The sequence below is a fragment of the Pelophylax lessonae genome, assembly GCF_965119305.1.
Source record: "Pelophylax lessonae genome assembly, chromosome: 7".
Lineage (NCBI taxonomy): Eukaryota > Metazoa > Chordata > Amphibia > Anura > Ranidae > Pelophylax > Pelophylax lessonae.
Genome location: NC_138774.1, coordinates 70,346,141 through 70,373,320, shown reverse-complemented (window position 1 = coordinate 70,373,320; position 27,180 = coordinate 70,346,141). Strand labels below are relative to the sequence as shown.

The 27,180-nt window shown below is 46.5% G+C and overlaps 1 protein-coding gene across 1 annotated transcript in view; it reads left to right on the top strand.

The window, feature by feature from the left end:
- The window catches only part of LOC309559493 (cytochrome P450 2C8-like), a 67,479-nt gene that overhangs the window by 14,285 nt on the left and 26,014 nt on the right, over positions 1 to 27,180 (top strand). Inside the window, exon 4 of the mRNA XM_082262767.1 lies at positions 19,497 to 19,657. Coding sequence (XP_082118893.1) covers positions 19,497 to 19,657 — 161 coding nt within the window. The remainder of the gene's footprint in view (positions 1 to 19,496; positions 19,658 to 27,180) is intronic.

The window sequence follows — 27,180 nt, the reverse complement described above, 5'->3', positions numbered from 1 at the left end:
TTTGATATATTTTTTGGTATAGTGCAGCTTGAACTCTACATAGTAGTTTTCTGATTGTTTACCATTGTTTCTAGGTTAAGGTCAATAATACACACACCTGACTCTAGCTTTCACTTTGTGGGAACGGAACATATCCCCATTGGGACAGGGTTGTTGGGCTTTCCCATTTTTTGCAGGTATGTGATCTCCTAATCAGTGGTACTCCATCTGGGAATTTTTCTCCTTTCTTTCCCTTCTCCCCCCCCCCCCCTCCTTCCCTCTTTCCTGGGTTTTTTTTTTTTTTCTTTTCTTCTCGAGACTACATGGTCGCAATTGCAAGATTATATATATATATCTATATATCTGTAAACTGTATATACTGAACTATGCCCCTCTTTTTGGGACTTATTCTGTATGTGGTTACTTTTTCAGGAATATATGCAGATTCCCTGAGGAAGATTCATGTATTTTACTGCATTTGAAACGCGTTGGATTCTGCTGTAACCTGTGACTGTTTGTATAAATGTCCATGTATACTGTCCAAATATATGTTCCTTCTGTTTTGATGGTTCTTTAATCATTCTACTTTTTCAAAATAAAGACACATTTTTATTTATATATCTCTGTCATGAGAGTCTAATATAGTTACCTCTAAAGTCCCAACCATTCCTCAAGGGGGTTTTTTGTTAAATATACATATGGTTGGTTGCTCCGCCCATGACCAACCCACAGGACCCCTTTAACTCTATAAAAGACAGGCAGCTGGATCAGGATGGACAAGGAGCCTGCTTTACAGATGACTCTACATAGTGCTACATTATGGCAACACTAAGCATGGGAATATCTGAGGGCCCGGCTCCAAGTTACTCTATACAGGACCTGTCTCTCGGGGAGGCACACTTCCAGGCTACCTCATCTCCCCCCCCCCCCCCCCACTCCGGTCTCTGTGGCACTTTGAATCCGCCTCCTCAGGCTCCTTTTGCCAGTTTCAGGAGGCGGTACCTTGGCGGCGCCAGATGATATCAGCGCATTTGTGATGACTGGGTGAAGCCAACGGCAGCTGTCTTGGTATTACCAATGTGAGTATGTGTATGTGTGTGTGTGTGTGTGTGTGTGTGTATATGTATATATATGTATATGTATATACAGTGGGTACGGAAAGTATTCAGACCCCCTTAAATTTTTCACTCTTTGTTATATTGCAGCCATTTGCTAAAATCATTTAGGTTCATTCTTCTTCCTCATGAATGTACACATAGCACCCCATACTGACAGAAAAACACAGAATTGTTGACATTGTTGCAGATTTATTAAAAAAGAAAAACTGAAATATCACATGGTCCTAAGTATTCAGACCCTTTGCTCAGTATTTAGTAGAAGCCCCCTTTTGATCTAATACAGCCAGGAGTTTTTTTGGGAAAGATGCAACATGTCTTTCACACCTGGATTTGGGGATCCTCTGCCATTCCTCCTTGCAGATCCTCTCCAGTTCTGTCAGGTTGGATGGTAAACGTTGGTGGACAGCCATTTTTAGGTCTCTCCACAGATGCTCAATTGGGTTTAAGTCAGGGCTCTGGCTGGGCCATTCAAGAACAGTCACGAAGTTGTTGTGAAGCCACTCCTTCGTTATTTTAGCTGTGTGCTTAGGGTCATTGTCTTGTTGGAAGGTAAACCTTCGGCCCAGTCTGAGGTCCAGAGCACTCTGGAGAAGGTTTTTGCCCAGGATATCCCTGTACTTGGCCGCATTCATCTTTCCCTCGATTGCAACCAGTCGTCCTGTCCCTGCAGCTGAAAAACACCCCCACAGCATGATGCTGCCACCACCATGCTTCACTGTTGGGACTGTATTGGACAGGTGATGAGCAGTGCCTGGTTTTCTCCACACATACCGCTTAGAATTAAGGCCAAAAAGTTCTATTTTGGTCTCATCAGACCAGAGAATCTTATTTCTCACCATCTTGGAGTCCTTCAGGTGTTTTTTAGCAAACTCCATGCGGGCTTTCATGTGTCTTACACTGAGGAGAGGCTTCCGTCGGGCCACTCTGCCATAAAGCCCCGACTGGTGGAGGGCTGCAGTGATGGTTGACTTTCTACAACTTTCTCCCATCTCCTGACTGCATCTCTTGAGCTCAGCCACAGTGATCTTTGGGTTCTTCTTTACCTCTCTCACCTAGGCTCTTCTCCCCCGATAGCTCAGTTTGGCCAGACGGCCAGCTCTAGGAAGGGTTCTGGTCGTCCCAAATGTCTTCCATTTGAGGATTATGGAGGCCACTGTGCTCTTAGGAACCTTAAGTGCAGCAGAAATCTTTTTGTAACCTTGGCCTGATCTGTGCCTTGCCACAATTCTGTCTCTGAGCTCTTCAGGCAGTTCCTTTGACCTCATGATTCTCATTTGCTCTGACATGCATTGTGATCCGGAAGGTCTTATATAGACAGGTGTGTGGCTTTCCTAATCAAGTCCAATCAGTATAATCAAACACAGCTGGACTCAAATGAAGGTGTAGAACCATCTCAAGGATGATCAGAAGAAATGGAAAGCACCTGAGTTAAATATGAGTGTCACAGCAAAGGGTCTGAATACTTAGGACCATGTGATATTTCAGTTTTTCTTTTTTAATAAATCTGCAACAATGTCAACAATTCTGTGTTTTTCTGTCAGTATGGGGTGCTATGTGTACATTCATGAGGAAGAAGAATGAACTTAAATGATTTTAGCAAATGGCTGCAATATAACAAAGAGTGAAAAATTTAAGGGGGTCTGAATACTTTCCGTACCCACTGTATGTGTGTATATATATATATATATATATATATATATATATATATATATATATATATATATATATATATATATATATATGGCCAGTCTGTGGTCATTATGGAGGCAGCTCCCTCTGCTGCTGAAGATTTACCAGTGGCTCTCCATATAAATCTTCTGGCCTTTGCTGCTGCCTCCAAATGGAAGCTGGGGGTACCGCAGCACCTACTACTTTAAAAAAAAAAAAAAACTTTTTTCATTTTCTTTTTTTTTTTTAACGGATAAAAAAAAAAAATGTAATCCTGCCATTCTCCTTTACCATTTTCAGCCACCTCCCACAGTCTAGTGTTGCAAAATAAATTCTCAAAATACCACTAGGCAAGGGGCTGCACCGCTGAGGTAATTTTTTTTTATTTTTTTTTTCCCATAAAAAAAAAGGTGGAAAAAAAAGCATTGGACGTATTCTATGAAACCTCAAATGTTTAATTACAGCCCGCAATGCCGATTGCCCCGCAGAGACTCGCCAGATAGGAGGTCCAGAGGCCACGGCAGTTTAAGGCCTGCTCAGGAATACTTATCTTCTCGTGCATCTCATAAATTCCACGTATCGCATGTCTAGAGGGGCCACTCTGCCACACTGTTCCACCCGGCCCAGTGACGAAGCATGCTGGGTTTATGGCAAATGGGCTCTGCCAGAAAAACTAGTCTGTGAAGCATGTTTCATGGAGGCTACTGGTGACCGGGAAAAAAGACAAGCAGGAATCCATTGATATGATGAAAAAGACTGATTAAAGACTAAATTCAAGAATGAAACCTGTCCCAGGAGTTAGTGGAAAGATGTGTTGAGACAATCCAACAAGCCGATTCATGCTCCAGTTCTGAGGATGACAGGGACACATCAGAGGAAAATTCTGCGTTTTGATTTTGGATTAGATTAATCGACCCATTCACGGTGGTGGTGGTGGTGGTAAAAAAGGCGATTCAGTGGGAGGAGACACCAGAACCCCCTGCCAAATCCAGAAAATACTTTCCGCACCTGCAGAAGTAACCCCAGACTTATCCGCTTTAGGAAGAGATGAGGGCTATTGTGATGGATGAGTGGCAGAAGGTGGAGAAGAGACCGATCGCCTTTAAACTTTTCAACAAATTATATCCTCTGGCAGAGTCGGATGCCAAACTATTTGATTCCATGCCAACGGTGGATGCGTCAGTTATGAGGCTGGTTAGAAACCCAACACTGCCCTTGGAGGATGCAGTCTTTCAGGGATGTCCTAGATAGAAGAATTGACTCCCTGATTAAGGCCTGTCAGGTGCCTGGGGGAGCTTGCAAGCTGGCAGTGGCTCTAACCTTGGTATCCAGGGCAGCACCAGCTTTGACTAACATTGAGTTGGCTCTCAGACAGAGCACAGATTCTGACCAGATTATAAAGGCTCTTAATGAGTTAGATTTGGCGTCAGATTTTATAGCTGAGACGGCCATTGATACCTTGAAATGTTCTGCCAGAGCCATGTTATATTCAGTCACTGCTAGAAGAGCACTTTGGCTAAAATTATGGTTGGCGGATCCCTCCTCTAAGCAAACGTGGTGCCACATACTCTATGACAGAAAAGTCCTATTTGGCGAGAAGCTGGATACCGCATCTAATAGGGTTATAGGGGACAAGAGCAGCCTGATCCCTCAGGATCTGAATAAATTTGCAACAAGAGCGGGATTTCAGCAGAAGGCCAAGGACACCAGAACATATCATCCAGTAAGAGAATATAGAAGGGGCTGGAAGGGCTCCAAAGCCACCTTTTTTGAAAATGGTAAATCAGAAGGCTACAACCTCTGCGCACAAAAATCAGAAGTCCTTTTGACTTCTTGCCCAACTAAGCTGGGCCAGTCTCGGGCAATCACTCAGGTTTGGGTGGAAACCTTTTTGGATCAATGGGTCACTTCCACAATCCTTCAGGGTCATTTTTGGAGGTTCAAACACCAACCGCCCTGCTCTTTTCTGCCTACCAGGATTACAAACTCCAAAGAAAATTGGAAATTCCTTCTGCAATATGTTCAGATGTTGCTTCATCAGCAAGCAGTGGTACCGGTTTCGGAATCAAAGGATTTTGTTCCCCAGTCTTTTTGGTACTCAATGTCTGGAAGCTGGAGACCAGTTCTAGACCCAAAGGGGTTGAACAGGTTTATCCATCTCAAATATTTTAAAGATGGAGTCCCTCAACACTGTTATCCTTAACTGTACAGCCAGAAGATTGGATGTTCTCTATAGATGTCCAAGATGCTTATCGGCATAGACCAATCCATTGCGACCTCCAGTCATTCCTAATATTCAAGATAGGGGAACTTTACCTACAGTTCCAGTGCTTGCCCTTTGGCATATCAACAGCCCCCAGAAATTTTACAAAAGTGTTGGTATTCCTGGCTCCTCTTTGGGAGAAGGGGACCTGTTTTTTACATTATCTGGATGACATTTTAGTCCTATCTCAAGACGAGGAAGTCCTGAAGATGACTTCTACAAGAGGTCACGGGCACACTGATGAAACACGGATGGTAATAAATTATGCAAAGAGTCAGCTCATCCAGAGGATGATCTATTTAAGGGCACTATTTGACACCCAGAGGAAGGCAGTGTTGCTCCCTCCAGAAAAAAATCCCCTAGAATCACAAGGAAAGTAAAAAGGGCACTGGTGAGCAAGTCCATGTCAGCATCGGAATGTCGGAGTCTCCTGGGATCTTTTTCCTCGTGCATCCTGATTGTTGAAGTGGGCCCGGTGGCATCTCCGTGGCTTTTAACAGGAGTTTCTATCCCAGTGGAGGAAGAGGAGGTCCCCTTCTAAGAGGATACTGATCAGGATGTCTATGAAGTCGAGCCTGTGGTGGTGGATGAGGCCATCCAACCTAAAAAAAAAAAAAAATCAGTCATGAAAAATCAGTCATCTTGGCCCCATCTCGTGGATCACTTGTATCTGGCGCAAGTCGGTTGGGTTGGGGTGCTCACTACAGAGATCAGTTGATTCAAGTAGTCCAAATAGTCTTGAACATCCTAGAACTGAGGGTGGCCTAGAAGGCTAGATCACTTGGCACCTCTTCTCAAAGGCAGCTCTCTCCTGTTATGAATGGACAACAGGGCGGAAGTGGCCTATGTCCAGAACCTAGGGGGAACCCACAGCAGATCGTTATCCCTCATAGGCAAAGAACCTGGTCAACCTCAGAGTGGCCTATTTACCAGGCACTTCCCCCCCCCCCCCCCCCGAATCATATAGCGGATCGCCTGTCCAGGGAATTTATCATCAAGGTCTCTGGACGCTGGGGGTGTTCCGGTGGATTTGTCATCAGTGGGGCAATCCTCAGTTAGACCTATTTGCATCCCCACTGAACGCCAAGACTCCTCCAATTTTTCAGAAGATGCCATGCCCTGAAGTCAGCGGGGGTAGATGCCTTAGTCCGGCCATGGACCTTCCAAGTGGGGGTATGCCTTCCCTCCAACCCCACTCCTTCAGAGCCTGACAAGAGGAAGTGACCATCCTGGCAGTGATTCCCAATTGGCCGAGTAGGCATTGGTTCATGCCCTTGACCCAACTTTCTCTTTGCAACCCATTAGTTCTTCAGCAGATGCACAACCTTCTGTCTCAAAGGGACTTCATCCACCCACATCCAGAGATCCTGGATTTGAGGGCTTGGAAGTTGAGCAGAAAAGGCTGGAGGAACTAGGATGTTCTCACAAAGTAATCCAGACACTACTCCAAGCCAGAAAGTCATCCAATAATAGCTCCTACTAGAGAATGTCAGAAATTTTTGGAATGTGCAGAGGCCAGCCAGTTTAACCCCTTGAGGCCAGGTGTCCAGGAAACTTTCCTGTTTCTACAGGAGGGTTTAGATTTTGGGTTTGGGGCTTAGTACACTTAGAAGTCTCAGCCTTATTGGCTCTGGCAGACAGCAGACGGGCCTTGAACCCTCTGATAGAGCGTTTCCAGAAGGCTGTCCTGAGGTTAAGACCACTTAGGAAAATGCTGTACCAGAAGTGAGATTTAACTTTGGTGCTGAATACTGACAGCACCTCCATTTGCTCCTACTGAAAGTGGTGTATTTCGGTTTTGTGCTGCCCTAGGCCTGACTAAACATGTGCACCCCCTAGTTTAAATATGACCCACCCCTTCCTGTAAAGGCCACACCCCTTCCTTTTTATGACCTGCCCTATCATCTGTAAACCACAACCAGTGTATCAGTGCCCATCAGCGTAGCCTCATCAGTTCCCATGAGTTCAGCCTTATCAGTGTAGCCTCATCAGTGGCCACCAGTACAGCCTATTAGTGCCCATTAGTGCAGCCTAAGATGTTTGGACTTGTGTTTGCTGCCACTCATTGTAATCATAGGATTATTTCATTTACCTCTATAATGACTAGGAAGTCCAGAGTCATTATACGAAAAGTGTAGCTCAAGCCGGCGGGGACCCTTTTCTTGCCAGAGTCGAGAGGAGGCTGTTTTTTTTTTTTTTTGTGCAGGGTGCAGCTTTTGTGCTGCCCTAGGCCTGGGCCTTTTCGGCCTAGGCCAAGATACAGCACTGCCTATTGAGGATTGTAAAGGGTAAAAATATTACCCTTAAGGCTGCCATTCTTGTAGCTGTCACCTCAGGCCATGGGATTTTGGAAATTCAAGCCTTGTGAGCTCAAGACCCGTACATTACATTCTTCCCGAACAGGGTCGTTCTACAACCAGTTCATACAGTACCTAAAGTTCCAACTGTTTACCATGCTAATCAGGAATGGGTTCTCCTCCTAGATTTTGAAGACCCAGCTACATCAAAATTACATGAACTAGACCTTGCAAGGACTCTACATCAATGCATCAATCCAACACAACCTTTCTGTAAAGACCACGCTTATTTGTTCTTCCAAACGGAGGTAGAAAAGGGTTGGCGGCATCCAAAAACTATAGCAAGCTGGATCGTATGTCTGATTCAAAAGGCTTATCGGGCTAGTGGTCTTCCGGTTCCTAAGGCAACCAATGCTCACTTGACGTTGAATAGCCTCTTCTTGGGCAGCTCTAGCACAGGTCTCTCCAGAAACCATTTGTTGTGCGGCAAGTTGGTCTTCATTTAACACCTTCATGGCCCAATATAGCCTGGACCCAGACGCACTGACTTCCTGTGATTTTTGGAAAAAAAAACTTTACAAATTTGTTTTGTAAACCCAAATAAATAGGCACCAGGAAAGGAAAATTATGGAAAGGGAAGTATTCAATTGTCCATATTTTATTTCTGGTCTCTTGATCCAAGTGATGCTTGCAGGATCTATGTAAATGAGGCTGGGTAGATGGGATGTCAGCTTTGGCCAGTTGAAGCTCCAAAAAAAATTTCACTGAGCTCTTGAAACTGTCCCCAGCTTCATTAAACATCAAAGCAAATATTTTATTATATTGCAACTCAACCATTCTTGTATGCGATGGCTGCATTTGTTTTTGTTTTTTTTTAGGCTTGCTTTCCTTTTTCACCTGGTCTTCCATCCAGTAAGAATAAGTATGTTCTTTCTCAAAAGAACCAGCTGTCCAGTAGATGTGTCGGTCAAGAGTGTTTGAGGCAACCATTTTACCATTGACAGGCGTGCTTACAGTGATCAACTCTATTTATTTTGTAAAAGAAAAAGGTGCACAATGTTGGGAATGGCGCTATCACTTAAAATATACAATAATAGTGTGTTTTTGTGCGTATTGGTAAAAATAAACTGCATAAAAACATCCGTATTCGGTAAGGTGCATATGGTGCATACAGTGCATGTGCCCCTTTAAATACAAAGTGCTACGTGCTAGTTTAAATTTCAATAAATAATATATGGGCTGTGTTTATTGTACCATAACAAATATCACATATGCATATAAAGTGCTGAGCGCTAATATAGCAGTAAACCACGTGAGTGATAAAGTGCTAGATAATGGATGTGGCGCCTGTGGATCCCCACAGATAGCGCCGCTGCTTACTGCACACTTAAGGCAAATGACTCAGCCGTTCCTCGGTCACTAGAACACAAAAGAAGCCTCCATTGCGTAGTATATGGTAGTTGGGTTAAGAGCAAGCAGCATCCACTCACATTTAGGGAGTTCACTATCAGTATAGGTGTTCGCCCCTTGAGGGATGCTGCTTGCTCTTAACCCAACTACCATATACTACGCAATGGAGGCTTCTTTTGTGTTCTAGAGACCGAGGAACGGCTGAGTCATTTGCCTTAAGTGTGCGGTAAGCAGCGGCGCTATCTGTGGGGATCCACAGGCGCCACATCCATTATCTAGCACTTTATCACTCACGTGGTTTACTGCTATATAAGCACTCAGCGCTTTTTATGCATATGTGATATAGGTTATGGTACACTAAACACAGCCCATGCATTATTTATTGAAATTTTAACTAGCACGTAGCACTTTGTATTTAAAGGGGCACATGCACTGTATGCACCATATGCACTTTACCGAATACGGATGTTTTTATGCAGTTTATTTTTATTTTTACCAATACGCACAAAACGCACTTTATTATTGTATATTTTAAGTGATAGCGCCATTCCCAACATTGTGCACCTTTTTCATTTTACTACCTCAGTGGTAGGTTGGAGGCAGCTTACATCACAAGAATTAAGGTACTGAAAACTCCATAGAGCTGGTAATAACCCTATTTTATTTTGTAAAACCTTTATTCCAAAAGGAAAATAAACTTTGCTGTAACTGCAGTGAGAGCTGGCATTTGGCTTCAATTTGTTAGTGTATCTGATGCTGCTAGTACAACTGACAACCGTCACCAAATTGGCAGGTGAAAAAAAAGGGGAGGGGGGGAGGCTACAAAGAGAACCTTTGCAGCCACCACTTGTTAAGCTGCAATATTTAATTTTTTTGGTTTAATACCACATTTAAGACCTGCAGATTTATCAACTCAAAACAGCTTTGAGTCTTTTTTTTTTTTTTTTTTGTTTTATATGTTCAGCAGATTGAGGACCTAGCCACTTGATTAAACCGATTTGGTTCTTCTTTAGTTATCTAGGTCACTGATTGTGGCTGTGAAGGTGGATTTCCAGCCTCTGTAGCTTTAAGGTTTGTCATCCAACCAGGGCCGGAGTGGGACTCATTTTCAGCCCTGGAGTTTCATGACTTAGACCGGCCCACTTTAGTTCATGACTGACTATATTAAAATAATGTAATTAAAACCTCAGAATATAAGTTTGCAAAGGTGCACTGTTCTCTATTCTCTACAGCCTTGTAATTCATTGTATTTTTCAAAAAATATTTACAATTCAGTGCAAATTCAGTAGCCTAATGCCCCATACACACGTGCAGATTATCTGAAGACTTTTGTCTGCAGACTTACCTTTTCTATGTAGTACAAGGGCCTGCCGGATTGCATACAAATTGAAAGTGTTTAGGTTTGACCTCATATTATATGGTTTTGGTAAGTCTGCAGACAAAAGTCTGCAGATAATCTGCACGTGTGTACGGGGCATAAGGCCTCTTTCACACGGCCGCTCCGTTTTTTTTGTCCGCTGTGGCACTTTTTTTTTTTTTTTTTACGGATACGGATGACACTTGTGTCATCCGGTCCGTATGTCTGCATATCATCCTATCCGTTTGCGGATGATATACGGACATAATGCATGTCTATGGGGTACAGGGGGAGATGGTTAGAGGCTGTGGGCATGGTACAGGGAGAGATGGTTAGAGGCTGCGGGCACGGTACAAGGGGAGATGGTTAGAGGCTGCGGGCACGGTACAAGGGGAGATGGTTAGAGGCTGTGGGCATGGTACAAGGGGAGATGGTTAGAGGCTGTGGGCATGGTACAAGGGGAGATGGTTAGAGGCTGTGGGCATGGTACAGGGGGAGATGGTTAGAGGCTGTGGGCATGGTACAAGGGGAGATGGTTAGAGGCTGTGGGCATGGTACAAGGGGAGATGGTTAGAGGCTGTGGGCATGGTACAAGGGGAGATGGTCAGAGGCTGTGGGCATGGTACAGGGAGAGATGGTTAGAGGCTGTGGGCATGGTACAAGGGGAGATGGTTATAGGCTGTGGGCATGGTACAGGGAGAGATGGTCAGAGGCTGTGGGCATGGTACAAGGGGAGATGGTTAGAGGCTGTGGGCATGGTACAGGGGGGAGATGGTTAGAGGCTGTGGGCATGGTACAGGGGGGAGATGGTTAGAGGCTGTGGGCATGGTACAAGGGGAGATGGTCAGAGGCTGTGGGCATGGTACAGGGAGAGATGGTTAGAGGCTGTGGGCATGGTACAAGGGGAGAGATGGTTAGAGGGTGTGGGCATGGTACAGGGAGAGATGGTCAGAGGCTGTGGGCATGGTACAGGGAGAGATGGTTAGAGGCTGTGGGCATGGTACAGGGGGAGATGGTTAGAGGCTGTGGGCATGGTACAGGGAGAGATGGTCAGAGGCTGTGGGCATGGTACAGGGAGAGATGGTTAGAGGCTGTGGGCATGGTACAGGGAGAGATGGTTAGAGGCTGTGGGCATGGTACAGGGGGAGATGGTTAGAGGCTGTGGGCATGGTACAGGGAGAGATGGTCAGAGGCTGTGGGCATGGTACAAGGGGAGATGGTTAGAGGCTGTGGGCATGGTACAAGGGGAGATGGTTAGAGGCTGTGGGCATGGTACAAGGGGAGATGGTCAGAGGCTGTGGGCATGGTACAGGGAGAGATGGTTAGAGGCTGTGGGCATGGTACAGGGAGAGATGGTCAGAGGCTGTGGGCATGGTACAAGGGGAGATGGTTAGAGGCTGTGGGCATGGTACAGGGGGGAGATGGTTAGAGGCTGTGGGCATGGTACAAGGGGAGATGGTTAGAGGCTGTGGGCATGGTACAAGGGGAGATGGTCAGAGGCTGTGGGCATGGTACAAGGAGAGATGGTTAGAGGCTGTGGGCATGGTACAAGGGGAGAGATGGTTAGAGGGTGTGGGCACGGTACAGGGAGAGATGGTCAGAGGCTGTGGGCACGGTACAGGGAGAGATGGTTAGAGGCTGTGGGCATGGTACAGGGAGAGATGGTTAGAGGCTGTGGGCATGGTACAGGGAGAGATGGTTAGAGGCTGTGGGCATGGTACAGGGAGAGATGGTCAGAGGCTGTGGGCATGGTACAGGGAGAGATGGTCAGAGGCTGTGGGCATGGTACAGGGAGAGATGGTTAGAGGCGGTGGGCATGGTACAGGGAGAGATGGTTAGAGGCTGTGGGCATGGTACAGGGGGAGATGGTTAGAGGCTGTGGGCATGGTACAGGGAGAGATGGTCAGAGGCTGTGGGCATGGTACAAGGAGAGATGGTTAGAGGCTGTGGGCATGGTACAGGGGGGAGATGGTTAGAGGCTGTGGGCATGGTACAAGGGGAGATGGTTAGAGGCTGTGGGCATGGTACAAGGGGAGAGATGGTTAGAGGGTGTGGGCATGGTACAGGGAGAGATGGTCAGAGGCTGTGGGCATGGTACAGGGAGAGATGGTTAGAGGCTGTGGGCATGGTACAGGGGGAGATGGTTAGAGGCTGTGGACATGGTACAAGGGGAGATGGTTAGAGGCTGTGGGCATGGTACAGGGGGGAGATAGTTAGAGGCTGTGGGCATGGTACAGGGAGAGATGGTTAGAGGCTGTGGGCACGGTACAGGGAGAGATGGTCAGAGGCTGTGGGCACGGTACAGGGAGAGATGGTCAGAGGCTGTGGGCATGGTACAAGGGGAGATGGTCAGAGGCTGTGGGCATGGTACAAGGGGAGATGGTTAGAGGCTGTGGGCATGGTACAAGGGGAGATGGTTAGAGGCTGTGGACATGGTACAAGGGGAGATGGTCAGAGGCTGTGGGCATGGTACAAGGGGAGATGGTTAGAGGCTGTGGGCATGGTACAAGGGGAGATGGTCAGAGGCTGTGGGCATGGTACAAGGGGAGATGGTTAGAGGCTGTGGGCATGGTACAAGGGGAGATGGTCAGAGGCTGTGGACATGGTACAGGGAGAGATGGTCAGAGGCTGTGGGCATGGTACAAGGGGAGATGGTTAGAGGCTGTGGGCACGGTACAGGGAGAGATGGTTAGAGGCTGTGGGCACGGTACAGGGAGAGATGGTTAGAGGCTGTGGGCATGGTACAGGGAGAGATGGTCAGAGGCTGTGGGCATGGTACAGGGGGAGATGGTTAGAGGCTGTAGACATGGTACAAGGGGAGATGGTTAGAGGCTGTGGGCACGGTACAGGGAGAGATGGTTAGAGGCTGTGGGCATGGTACAGGGGGAGATGGTTAGAGGCTGTGGACATGGTACAAGGGGAGATGGTTAGAGGCTGTGGGCACGGTACAAGGGGAGATGGTCAGAGGCTGTGGACATGGTACAGGGAGAGATGGTTAGAGGCTGTGGGCACGGTACAGGGAGAGATGGTCAGAGGCTGTGGGCATGGTACAAGGGGAGATGGTCAGAGGCTGTGGGCATGGTACAAGGGGAGATGGTTAGAGGCTGTGGACATGGTACAGGGAGAGATGGTTAGAGGCTGTGGGCACGGTACAGGGAGAGATGGTCAGAGGCTGTGGGCATGGTACAAGGGGAGATGGTCAGAGGCTGTGGAGGGGTCTTACCTGGCCGTGATGAGAGGCGAGCGCCACTGCTGGGCCACTGCAGTTTTTTTCTTTCGATTTGAAAATGGCGCCCCCCCCAGCGTCATTAGGTCATTGCTGGCAGAGGAGGCGGGACAGATTACTTAGCTGAGACAGGAGGCGGGGCGGAGGCGGGACGAAGTGCTTAGCTGGGAGGAGGTGGGAGGGAGAGAAGACATCCTCGGGTCTGAGAGGAGGCGGGGCGGAGGCGGGACGAACTGCTTAGCTAGGAGGAGGCGGGACGGAGGTCGAGCATAATTGTAATAATGCAGAGCTTGCTGATTACATTTTTTCTCTACCTCCGTCCCGTCTCCTCCCAGCTAAGCAGTTTGTCCCGCCTCAGCCCCGCCTCCTCTCAGACCCGAGGATGTATTATATCCGTGCCGCCTCCTCTCTGCTAAGCAACCAGTCCTGCCTCCTCTCTGTCAGCTGTGTTCTAAATTTTAGAACACCGGTGTCACCGGCCCTCAACCCGACCAGCCCACCGGGAATTCTCCCGGTTCTCCCGATTGGCCAATCCGGGCCTGCATCCAACACAGTGAGATCTGTCTTGGTGGGCTTTTTGCAGAGCATGTATTTAACAAACTGTGACAGGTCCTGTCTGTGTTTTCAGACTTTGGATGCACAGCTGCATGCGAAGCAAAAGCAGTTACATTGGCTGGTGTGCTGAGATTGAGCGACTTTGGCAGTGGTGAAAGGGTGTTCATACCTGATACTGACCTGGAGTTGGTTTCCATGTTGGGTTTCAGCTGTGGAGCTGTGTAATTGGATAGGAGGTAACTGATTAGCCTTATGGTAGGGTGTATGTTCTGTTAAATCTGCAAACCTGTGGCAACAGCTTGCTGAGGCATAGTGTACTAAGGGATGGGTAGGCAGATTGCCTTGAGAGGCGGTAGGCTCAATGTACTGACCTTGGTTGAGGGATACAGCTGCTGTGGCTGGGAGATTAAGTTTTGATACAGTGTAAGGAATATGATGCACACAATGCAGTGCTGCTAAAAATGTCCTTCACAATTGCTAACAGCTTGCTCTAAAACCTTTTTACCTTGCCATACCTGTTGGGGGGCTCACATTTTCTCCAAAGCTCTTGCGTGCATCTTCTTGCAACATGCATATCCAACAAATGCATATCCACAAAAAACATGTCTATCTTGGAATAGGAACGGTGTCTAGGTGAAAAGGAGTAGTCCCTCTCTGTGGCATGTTGACACCTCCACACATCAAACAATTTTTCACAATGGAGAAGGGCCCCCAGTGACTGTTGTCGATCCCGGGGGGACGCCGAGGAGTCCAACCTGGGGTCGACAACAGCGTTGAAGTCTCCACAGAGCAACAAATGACCATACTTGACATTGTATACTTGCTTAAGAAGTCTCTTCAGAAAGCGGAGCTGGTGTCAGTTCGGAGCGTAGATAACACACAAAGTAATCGGCAGTCCATTGATTTTGCAGGTCGCAATTATAAACCGACCCTCAGGATCTAGGACAGTCTTATGGAGGGTGACCGCCAAAGTCTCTGAACGCTAGCATGACACCCCATTTCTTGTCAGTACAAGAAGGAAACAGAGTCTGAGGATAGCTCCTGTGAGTGCATCTAGGTTGGTTTCCTTCCTGAAAATGGGTTTCCTGTACAGCCAGTATATCAGCTTTAGGTGAAATGGCCTCCTTCCACAGGGAACGCCTTTTCGCTGGGTGGTTCAGTCCGTTGGCATTGATAGAAATCAGCTTAATGGTCATAATGAATCACATAGTGCTGCGCGGGTGCCTATCAAAATAAAAGTCCAGTGCCATGGAGTATGTGCCAGTCTTAATATCCAAAAATGTTGAGAAAAAAGAAAAGGGGGTCAGGGATAAAAGGGGAAAAAATGCATAAAAAAAGGACCGTCTTGGCAGTCCGAGAGCGAAACAGTTTGCAAAAAAGCGGTGAGGGGCCAGATTTACTATCAGATGCCTAGGACAAGAACTGTGTTGCATCAAATGTGGCTAGAGTTGGCGGATTGCGGCCTGGAGGGCCGTTTGCGGGACACCACTTGCTACTCGCTGTCCATGGGACATAGAGGCGGAAAGTGAGGAGAAGGGGCCTGCTCAGCTGGGAGAATGTTCCATCTGTGAAGTATGGAGAGGCCTTCCTCCAGTGTTTTAATAGGCACTGTAGATCCCTCATGTGTGACCAAAAGAGTCGCAGGGTATCGCCATTTGTGTTGCACCTGGTGGTTACGCAAGGCCTTGGTAACCATAGAGAGGTTGCGCCTGGCCTGTAGCGTGTGTTTGGATAAGTCTGGTAGTAACTGTACATTGCAGTATGGTTCCGGGAGCTGTTTGAGTTGTCTAGCGGCCAGCATAATACGGTTCTTGGCATGAAAGAAGTGTACCCTCATTAAGACGTCCCTAGGCACTTCACCTGCCAGAAATGTGGGTTTGGGTAACCGATAAATCCTATCAATTAGGAGCTCAGATTCTGGCATAGAGGGAACCATCAGTTTGAACAACGTTGTAACATGTTGCAGCAGCTGTGTAGGGGAGACCGATTCCGGAATACCTCTGTTTGATGTTGCGCCTGAAGCGGTCCTCCAGGTCAGCCACTTTGTTTTTTAGCCAGATAATTTCTTCAGTTTGGGCATTTGTTCTATCTATAATGAGATTGATAGATTCAGCATGGATACGGATTGCTCTACCAGGTCTATTCTGGAGCCCAGGGAAGATATCTCTGCAGTAATCTGTTTAGTTTGTAGCTGCATGTCAGCCTGCATAGATGCTCAGTGTGAATAACAAGTCCTTCATAGAAGACTCTGAGATGGGATTCCCCCAGTGGGATATGCGGAGAAGGGGTCTGCAGGAGGAGGATTGAGGGCCGCAGGTGCGAGGTGGGGGTAGGTGGTGTCAATACCTGGTTCGCTCTGTGAGGTAGGAGGTGAGTCTCTCTCCTCTGCTTGTGTTTGGCGGGACTCCTGGAGGACGGAGAAGGAGGAGATGGCGATCCTGACGATTGCCCGCTGTCTGGGTTGCCAATGATGCAGCGTTGTGGCGGGGTGGATGGGAGATGAAGGAGCTTGGTTAGTGGAGCAGGTCCCTGCTTCCTACGCTGCCCGCAGCTCGGATCCCCGCCGCCATTTTGGCGGAGTCCGGGAGTTTGAGAGATGAAGAATCCCGTTAGTTTGCCCGATTGGCCGGTCTTCTTCTTTCGGGTCATAGTGGCGGCGTTCATGCGGGTCGCAGAGCTGTTCCGAGGGTCAGAGATGCTGCGGTAGCCCTTGTAGCTGCGATTGTCCTGGGTGGCCGTGCGGAGCTAGCTTAGAAAGCAGCCATCTTCTGCGCCGGCAGCTACGCCCTTGCGTGCAGCTTCTGATTTCACCTCTGCTTACATCTGTACTTGTGTGCGGTTTCTGTGGCTTCTGCTTCCATCTCTACTTTCTTTTGAGCAAAAGCTACCTATATTTTAGAAGCTTCGGCATTGGCACAAGTGTTTAAGTGTTGACTGAGCGTGGAAGATGTTGGATTGTAGAGACTTGGCAGATGTGGAGGAGTGTCTCATAGATGCATGTGGGTGGGTGCAGTGTGCTTCAGCGACAATCATTCACACACCGTCTAGGTGCAATTAAAATAAGTTGTATTGCAGGAAAGGCAGAATTTGTAGTCAGGACAAACCGTTCACAACAGACTCAGTGGGAGAGAACCCAACAGGGAGCACTTGCAAATGCCAACAGCCCATAGCTGAGTGGGTATCAGCCAAACTGACAGCATCTGTCTGGGGGGGACAGAATACTGCCCTGCTGTCTCGTAATCAAACAGGAAGATGCCCAAGGCAATTGCAAGCACTACGCTTTCCTTCTCCTCATGAAACCTCTGCCTGCCACTAATACTGTCCTTGATAGATGGGAAATCTGTTGCTACACTACCCACATGCTAATGCACAAAACCTGGGGAGCAGGGAGTTGAAAGACTCTGCTGACCCAAGATGGCCACCAAAGGTCAACCTGAATGCAGCACAGCCAACCAGAATGCTGCCTCCAGGAGCCAGGAAACCACAGAAAGTTTCCCCTGACTTCCTCTCCAGGCTATGATGCCACTCTGGATGGGTGCCACCTACAGTGAAGGAAGCAGACTGCCCCTGCCTACATGCAGAGTCATTTTAGATTCATAAAGTTATGTGGTTCTCACCTCTACTTCTCTAGAGTAGGCACATCATATCCCTTTTAAAATTCTTCATGTGACTCTACATTGTTTTACCACTTTAGGAGATTTGTATATTTAAGTGCAAGTTTTGGAAAGCAAGGGGGAGAAAAAAACGTAATTATACAGTGGTTGCATAAGTGTGCACACCCTCTTATAATTGGGGATGTAGCGTTTTTCAGACTTTAGACAATCACATTCAAACTCATGTTAAATAGGAGTCAGTACACACCTGCCATTTAAAGTATCTCTGATTAACCCCAAATAAAGTGCAGCTGTACTAGTAGGTCTTTCCCGACATTTTGTTAGTCACATCCTACAGAAAAGTCATGGTCTGCAGAGAGCTTCCAAAGCATCATACGTGTGTGATACACACACACACACACACACACACACACACACACACACACCACTCCTAAGTGCATTTTTTATTTTTTTTTTTGCAGGTTTACCATGATGGTGACCAAGATGAGGCCAAATTGTCATATTATTCTCAGCTGTTATTCCCAAGATCCATAGTCAAAAAAAAAAAAGAAAAAGGCAATTGATTTCCTTTTCTTTCTTTGTCACTATGACGTACTTGTACTTGTAGCAGAGTGCACATTTCCCACATCTACTTGGGTTCCTGGACATGCCCAGGTACTATAAATTCTATAAATTCCTCCCTTTCCCTCCCTCACTAGCTCTATATGGCCCCACCTGATGAGGCAGAGGTAGCTAGGTAATTGATCCGAAAACAAGTGAGGGCCCTCCGTGGTCAGAAGTGGCATGCAGGTAGTTGGGCAAGACCCTTATGCATTTTCTCTAGAAGTCCCAGCTACTGTGGGAAGCCTTTTCCCCATTTGCTACCAGAGTTTTCAGGTTCCAGTGAGGTGCCCTTTCCATGGGCCTCGGATCCCTTCAACCGTTCACCTCCCTCTCTTTTGGCAGAGTTACACTGGACTGTGATGGATGCTGTTTATGAGGCTAATCCAATATAGCTGTGTTCTGTACCATTTTTCTTTTTATTCCAAGTGGTGATTCTCAGCTTGACTCTCTATTGTTCTAGAATATAAGAGTCTATTCTATGCAGTTGCATGCCAACCTGATTAAGTTGATACCTTGGTGGTGGAAGAGTTCATGCTTGTACAGTTCATTTTTCTGCATGCAATGGTCTGCCATTGGTTTGTGGTTCCCGCCATGCTGACTCCAGACCCTCCATGCTGCTTCTTAGATGTGATAGTTCCCTACCTGTTTAATGAGAACCTCAACCATATTGTGTCCCAATCTCCTGGCCTGAGGTCACCTTTTCCATATCACCAGCCTAAGGCCTGTCACCTGAAATAAACTGCAGTCCAGTTGCATTTTAAACACTTTACTACATAACTTAATCACTGTTTCCATACATCTCTCTTGTAACATTTGCTTTGCAGAACGGTTGTCATTATCTTCACTTGCTGAATATAACTCTAAAGCTCAGAGCACTATTCCTCAAGTGAATGACTTCTGAACTGTAATGCCTCAAGTGCAGAACACTCAAATTCCAGCACCATTACAGCTATCTTCCCAGATGTCACCAGTCTGTTCTTTGATTTTCGCAAATAAGGTGTGTCTTCCCTTCCCACAAAGGGTGCTCCTCACATTGGCCCCAAGGCCAGGGATGGCCAGGCCCCTACCTCTGTCCCAGATGTGTCCTCACTGTAAACCCTGACAGTTTATCACCGCAGAGGGCTTCCTATCTAGCCTCGAGCACACCATTCTATCTTAAGGCATCCCCAACTCCCCTGGCCTTACACAAAGCTAGCATATGAAGGGGCACTAAAGTTTTGTGAACCTTGTATGAGAACATCTTTCTGTACATAGAGATCTGTATCAGTCTGGAAATGATGGAAAAGTCTCTTGCTGCCTGGTATATCGGCGTGCTCATGAATTTTGTATTATGCACTTGATTTCATTAACAAGCCTATATGGTGGCGTATCACTTTAAAATGTGACTAGCTTTTTCTCTTTAACAGACACTCCATTTGACCCAACTACTCTGCTGAGATTATCTGTCTCTAATGTCATCTGTTCCATTGTGTTTGGAAAGAGATTTGACTATGAGGAGAAGACATTTTTGACTCTTCAGGAATACATCAGAGAGATCTTCAGGAGTATAAACTCCCGATCTGGTGTGGTGAGTATATAGAGGCAAATCAGGAATATTCTTGGACAGTTCAAATGTGTTTAGACATTAAGGCATTATGCATGCTGCACATTAAAAATGCTGCTTATACAGGCTTTTGCCTTTCTTTTTTTTTCAGCCTGTATAGGGAACTCTGTTCGCCTAATTGTCTATGCACATTCGGGTGTTTACAGGTATATTTGCAGAAGAGCGTTTTTAGACTGAAAAAAAAAAAAACAGCGTGTGTGTTTGAGAGGAGCTTTTGGTTAGAAAAAAAAACACTTGATGCCCATAAACGCAGCATTTGGGAGTGTTAAGTGATTCCAAGTGTACATTGATTACAGTGAAAAATGAGGCAAATGTTTTGGGTTGGAAAAAACGCTTATAAAAGCAAATGGCCATAAACTCTTGTGCAATACGAGCCACTATGAGTGTTATGGCATTTTTTTTTCAGCTGCATGGTGTGCATGGACCCAAAAATGTACCATGGGTTTATATAATGCTCTTTACCTGAAAAGCTAAATGAGAAAGAGAAATGAAATGTTTGTACCGAGTCTTCTAATAATTTTGGCTACAAAAAACACACTAGGGCTTATTTTTAGGGGATGTCTTATTTATGGTATGTACATTTATTCAAATAGTTATGTCATCATGATGATCTTAAATTGATTGTAACCCTAAAAAAAAAAAAAAATTATCCTGATCCTTTAAACCATAATAGACAGCACATTGCTTGTGCTTTGTCCTTTACCCCTCTCTATGTTCTCAAACCTGGAATAATGTAATAAAAGGTTTTTAAAAAGTTCCTGTGTCTCCTGTCTTCTCTTCCTCTCTTCCCCTCTTCCTCTCTTCCTCTCTTACCCTATTCCTCTCTTATGCTCTTCCTCTCTTATGCTCTTCCTCTCTTATGCTCTTCCTCTCTTACCCTTTTCCTCTCTTACCCTCTTCCTCTCTTACCCTCTTCCTCTCTCCCCCTATCAGCTCAGGAGTCAGCATTATGACATTCTGTAATCCTCAAAAATAAACCTTGGTTAATGCATCATAAAATTTTGTAATCAGTTTTGTAAAAAGATTATATAATGTGCAGTGTGTCTCCTTTGTAAGTTTAATAGTGAAAAAGACCTTATTTACAGTGCTGCTGGGCGCTCTCGTGACCTGCTGGAGCTCTTATTCCCCACTCCGAGCACTGAAGAGGGAGAGGCCGCTGACTTCAGCCGGGAGGAAAGAAGATCTCCGGCGGGGTCACATGAGCGCCCAGCGGCGCGGTAAAAAGGGATTTGCCACAATAAAGGTAAAGGGAGACACACTGCACATTATCTTTTTACAAAATGATTACATGTTTTTACAACAACTTTTAACTAGAGCTTATATTGCAGCCATTCCCGAAAATAATGCTAGGTCTTTTTTGGGGGTAGGGCTTATTTTCTGAGTAACAGGGTAGCTGTGTTTGGTTATTTAAACAGTTCTTCAACCTAGAAACAAAAGTAACTGTAGCACTGACTTTTAATAATGGGACACCTATTTGTCCAGGGATCCAGTGCAGTCCTCACCTGAGCCGGCTCTTCAGGAGGCATATTTACATTGGGAAGCTGGCTGTGACTGCTTATGGCTTTACAGCCAGTTTCCCACTGTGCATGTGCGAGCCACTCTGCGCTTGTGAATGGCTTGCAGCTTTCTGGGACCTGTGACTGTCCCAGAAGGCTACGGTGTGATTGTAAATCTTTTTTTTTTTTTTCCTTTTTTTTTTTTCCTTTTTTTTTTTTTTCTAAATGATAAACATGTTATACCTGTGCAAAGGTTTTGAACAGAGCAGCACCAATTTCTCTTTTTTCCCCATGGCGATCCTAATCTAAACCCCCCCCCCCCCCAACCAAAGGAAGCCAATTCATGTTCGAGCACTCGTGCATGCTCAATCTCGAGATGGGCTTTTCTTCTCCTACCTTCCAGGACGGCTTTTCTCCTCCTACCTTCCAGGACGGCAACGTCTGAGAGATGAAGGGCTCTGCCCTACAGGAAACACATCAGTTTACAGCTGTTTAAAAGGCCCCACCCTTCCCCTTGTCCCTCCAGTATTGATTGTTTTTCTCCCACAGTGAAATGTTTGTTTTTTTTTCTCTGACCAGAAGACCTCTGAGGCAGGTTTAGGAATGTCTGTGAGGGCCGCATGAACCTGCACACCTTGAGCTTCTAACAGGTCACCTCATGTTGTACAGGCAGTTCGGACAAAGTGTGATGGTCCCCCACCTTTGTACTCTGCTCGGCAGCTTGGGTCTCCTCCTGTCTTTCCCTGTATGCAGCGGAACGCCATGTTGCAAGGGCCCGGCCAAACTTTTTTAAGCAACAAAGGGGAGGACTCGTTCTGAAACCGGAACTTCCGGTCTGAGCAGGGAAGAGGCAGAGCACATACAGTGCGACCTGGACGAGGGAATAAGGCATGGAGAAGACACCAGACCTGCGTGGCGGTGGAAAGATGACTGGCTCTTCAGCTACCAAGAGCCAGAGAGCTGGTAAGAGTGAAACCTGTCTGGATCCACCTCATGGAGAAGTAGGATGGAAAGACAGCACAGGTGGCTGCAGGCAAAAGCAAGTCGGGGCCCAGGAAGTGCCTTTCCCTATGGGGTAATACCTGAGTCGGGCTTTAGTTTCTGGTAGTCTCCATGCTCTCCCCTCGTGGGGGGGGGGGCTGTGGCCAAGTAAAAGGGGGGCAGAAAGAGTGATGGTTACTTGTTCTCTTCTCTTGCAGAATCCCCAAGTGGAACCCAGGGTGCCTCTGACAAACCACCCCCTACAGCTAGCACTAGCTCCTCTAAAAAATGTGGTAATTGTGGGGAGAGATTGTCCAAATCTCACACTAATCCATTTTTTCCAAATCTCACACTAAGCCATTTTGTTATTGGTGTATTAACAAGCTGGCTGGAAGGGAGGCCTCAGGGTTAATAAAGGATTTTCTTATTTCTGTTCAGGAGGAAATGTTAGCCACAATCTAGTCCTTTCACACCTCTCTCGTTTCAACCCAGCTACCAGACCCAGAAGAGCCAACCCCTATGGAGGGCCCTTCTCAGGAAAGTTTACTTTCCAAGACAGGGCCGAGTGCCTTTCTGCCTGTAGGAACTTCCCCCCTGCTCAAGCTAGGGAGGAGGAAGACTTGGGAGAGGCAGAAAGTCAGGCAAAATCTGAACCCAGCTCTGGGGAAGAGGTTGATCTAGATAGAGGAGACCAAGATAAAACATCTGTGGGACTCCTTCAAGCTATCTATGCCACTGAAGAGATCCCAGAACCTCAGAAGAAGACCTCGGCACAGGATGGGATGTATAGGGGGTTGGTTAAAAACCAGTCCAAAGTATTTCCTGCACACCAGTCCTTGAAGGATTTATTTCTTCAAGAGTGTGATGTTCCTGAAAATAGCTTGGTCAGACCAAAAGCATGGAAAAATTCCTAAAGTTCTAAACTGGATGCCTCCCTGTCCCTGGTGACTAAAAAAAATCTGACCTCTCCTTTTGAGGATACAGGGAGTATCAATGATGCCATGGACCGTAAATTGGAGTCCCTGCTAAAAAAACATGGGACACCAATTCATCCACTATGGTCCCAGCGCTGGCTGCAAACCGCGTTGCCAGGAATGCGGACTTCAGGATAGAAGGCCTTACTAAGCAACTTTCACAGGGAAGGAAGTTGTAGGGAAAACTGTCGCCTACCTGGCTGATGCTGCAGTCAAGTCGGTTAAAGCCTCAGCTAAAACTGGTGCCCTTATTAATTCAGCTAGGAGAGCCATTTTTAGATTAATGCATGGGGAGGCGATTTTACTTCAAAAAGGTAAAACTGTGTGGCCTTTTTTGAAGGGTCCTTGCTGTTTTGATCTAGGCCTGGATAAAGTTTTGTCCAAATCCTCTGAAAAGGGAAGAAATTTAGGAGTTTAGGAAATCTAATCCTCTTTTGATCCTCTACTCTGGACCAAGGAAGGGACTTCAAGCATCTAAGCCTTCAGTCTATTGGTGGATCAGACAAGCCATTACCGTGTCGTCATATGAGATTTCAGGTATTCCTGCACCAGCAAAGCTGAAAGCACTCTACCAGAGCCCTGTCAATCTCATGGGCTGAGAAAGGGGGAACTTCCTGGGAACAGATTCACAGTGCAGCCACCTGATTCAGTCAAGATAGCTTCCTGAAGCACTACGGAGTTGAGGTGCTGTCTCTGCAAGACCTAGCCTTCAGCCAAAAGGTGCTATAGGCGATGGTCCCAGCCTAAAGTACACCTGCAGTTAACTTGACTATACTCTTAGGTGTTGCTGTCCTGGAAGGTGAGAGGAGAAAACCGACCGTTAGACATACAAGTAAGGTTGTTTCTACGAACCTTCCAGGACGGCAGGTCTACATCCTACCCAGTTAAGGGGGAGGAAAGAATGTAAACAATAGGTGGTGAGTACCTAAATTAATTTTATACCCATTGTGGATCGGTTGGGAGGATTACGTTTTTACAACTGAGGTACAAGGGGAAGGGTGGGGCCTTTTTAAGCAGCTGTGAACTGATTGTGTTTTCTGTAGGGTGGAGCCTCTCATCTCAATTGTTTCCATCCTGGAATGTTCATAGAAACACCATTACTGGTAAGAATAAAGCCCCGTACACACGTAGCGATTGTCAGCCGTAAATATTCGGCTGCCGAACGATCAGCCGATTGTCGGCTTGTTAGTATGATGCTTCCGACAACCGACTGCGACTTTTCGGCCGAACAGAATCGGGTGTGCAGGCTCTAAAATTTTTGTTGGCCGTCACCAGAACGGCCGATTGTTCGCCAGTCAGTACAGAATTCGGCCGACATACAGCAGATGAGCAAGACTGGGCATGCTCAGAGAAGAGAAAAAACACAGGAAAGTTAACCATCACATGACATCACTTCGGCAGTCGGCTGTTGTTGGCCGACAAAATTCGTGTGCAGTCTTTAGCACTTTTCAACCGACAGGACAGCACCGGACAAAAGATGGCCGATCGTTCGGCCGACATTCGGTACGTGTGTACGGGGCTTTACTGTCCGTTTTTACATCTATTCAGTCGGCCTCTGCCCAGTCCCACATTCTCTGCTCTCACAGGGTTTGACTAACATCAACGGGGCCAATGGGTCCAGCTGCCCTCAGCCAAGCCTGGGAGACTGGGGAGAGGGGAGAAAAGCTGCTGCAGACTTGCATAACACTGGATCAAGATCAGCCTCATGTACAGTATCTCACAAATGTGAGTACACCCCTCACATTTTTGTAAATATTTTATTATATCTTTTCATGTGACAACGCTGAAGAAATGACACTTTGCTACAATGTAAAGTAGTGTGTGTACTGCTTGTATAACAGTGTAAATTTGCTGTCCCCTCAAAATAACTCAGTCATTTAATGTCTAAACCACTGGCATCAAAGTGAGTATACCCCTAAGTCAAAATGTCCAAACTGGGCCCAAAGTGGAAATCATGGTGGCAGCATAAAATATTGACATCACTGCCTTAATTCTCTTGGTTATGGAGTTAACCGGAGCTTCACAGGTTGCCACTGGAGTTCTCTTCTACTCCTTCATGACAACATCACAGAGCTGGCGGATGTTGGAGACTTTGAGCTCCTCCACCTTCTGTTTGAAGATGCCCCACAGGTGCTCAATAGGGCTTAGGTCTGGAGACATGCTTGGCCAGTCCATCACCTTTAGCAAGGCAATGGTGGTCATCTTGGAGGTGTGTTTGAGGTTGTTCTGTTGGAATGCTGCCCTGCGGCCCAGTCTCCGAAGGGAGGGGATGATGATCTTCAGTATGTTACAGTACATGTTGGCATTCATGGTTCCCTCAATGAACTGTAGCTCCCCAGTGCCGGCAGCCCCAGTCCATGACACTCCCACCACCGTGCTTGACTGTAGGCAAGACATACTTGTCTTTGTACTCCTCACCTGGTTGCCGCCACACATGCTTGACACCATCTGAACCAAATAAGTTAATCTTGGTTTCATCAGACCACAGGACATGGTTCCAGTAATCCATGTTCTTAGTCTGCTTGTCTTCAGCAAGCTGTTTGTGGGCTTTCTTGTGCATCATGTTTAGAAGAGGCTTCCTTCTGGGACGACAGCCATGCAGACCAATTTGATAAGTGTGCGGCGTATGGTCTGAGCACTGACAGGCTGACCCCCCCACCCCTTCAACCTCTGCAACAATGCTGGCAGCACTCATACGTCAATTTCCCAAAGACAACCACTGGATATGACACTGAGCATGTGCACTCAACTTCTTTGGTGGCCCATGGCGAGGCATGTTCTGAGTGGAACCTCTCCTGTTAAACCGCTGAATGATCTTGGCCACTGTGCTGCAGCTCAGTTTCAAGGTCTTGGCAATCTTCATATAGCCTAGGCCATCTTTATAACAATTCTTTTTTTTTTTCTTTTTTTCAGCTCTCCAGAGTTCTTTGCCGTGAGATGCCATGTTGAACTTCCAGTGACCAGTATGAGAGAGCGATGACACCAAATTTAACACACCTGCTCCCCATTCACACCTGAGACCTTGTAACACTAACGAGTCACATAACACCAGGGAGGGAAAGTGGCTAATTGGGCCCTTTTTGGACATTTTCACTTTGAGGTGTATTCACTTTAAGTATTTAGGGGGACTGCAGGGGAGCTACTATTAAAAGGTATTAAGGTAAAAAAAAAAACTTATACCACCACTTAGTGTTAGAAGGAACTGACCTTTTAACCCTCCAGAGATATAAACCTGTATATTTATGTGCATGCTTTTAGAAATCGGGGGAAAAAAATTTTGGTGTTTGGATCATGTTGTGGTTGGCCCTAAATCTAATGGAAATACTAACCTAAGCCCACTCAGAAGCAGCCAATCACTTCCATCCAGGGCTGTGGGGTGCACCCTCAAGCCTTAACATATACACAATGTGTAACTTTCTTTGTTTCCCCTCCTTTTGTCTACCTCTGGGCATTTGTGGCTAAAGTTAGTAGACCAGTAATGGAAAGAGGGTTAAGGAATTGTTGCGAGAAATTAGAAATCTCGTTTATAATTCAAGAAACATGAGCTGATCGTTGTTGATGATCTGTACTGTAAAATGGTTATACACACAACACCTATGCTGCCCCTATTAGTACTTTCAAGCATTAGCTTTTGCTAAAATATTTGAAACAAGGGGTGGAGCTTGTACAAAAGGGTGTATTCACTCAGGGGGTTTTGGGGGCAGAATGTTGAGGTGTTTCTTGGTACGCATGATGTCTAAATATGGTCCAATCTTGGATTACTCCTGGAAACCTTATACTATTGGAATTCCCCCAGTGTGAGTATTTGCTGTAATGTCTATTTTTAGGCTGCATAATGCACTCGTGTTCCACAAACCAATTGGACTATCTTGGTGCATTTATCATTTTTTTTTTTTTTAATTTAAACTGTATGACAGCTATATCTGAGGTGGAAATGGGAGTGGGGGGGGGGGGGGGAGTATTATGATTGGGGTCCTTGTGAGGGTCCTTGTGAGGGGGGAGCATGGAGCTCCACCTGGGAGATTTCACTGTTGAA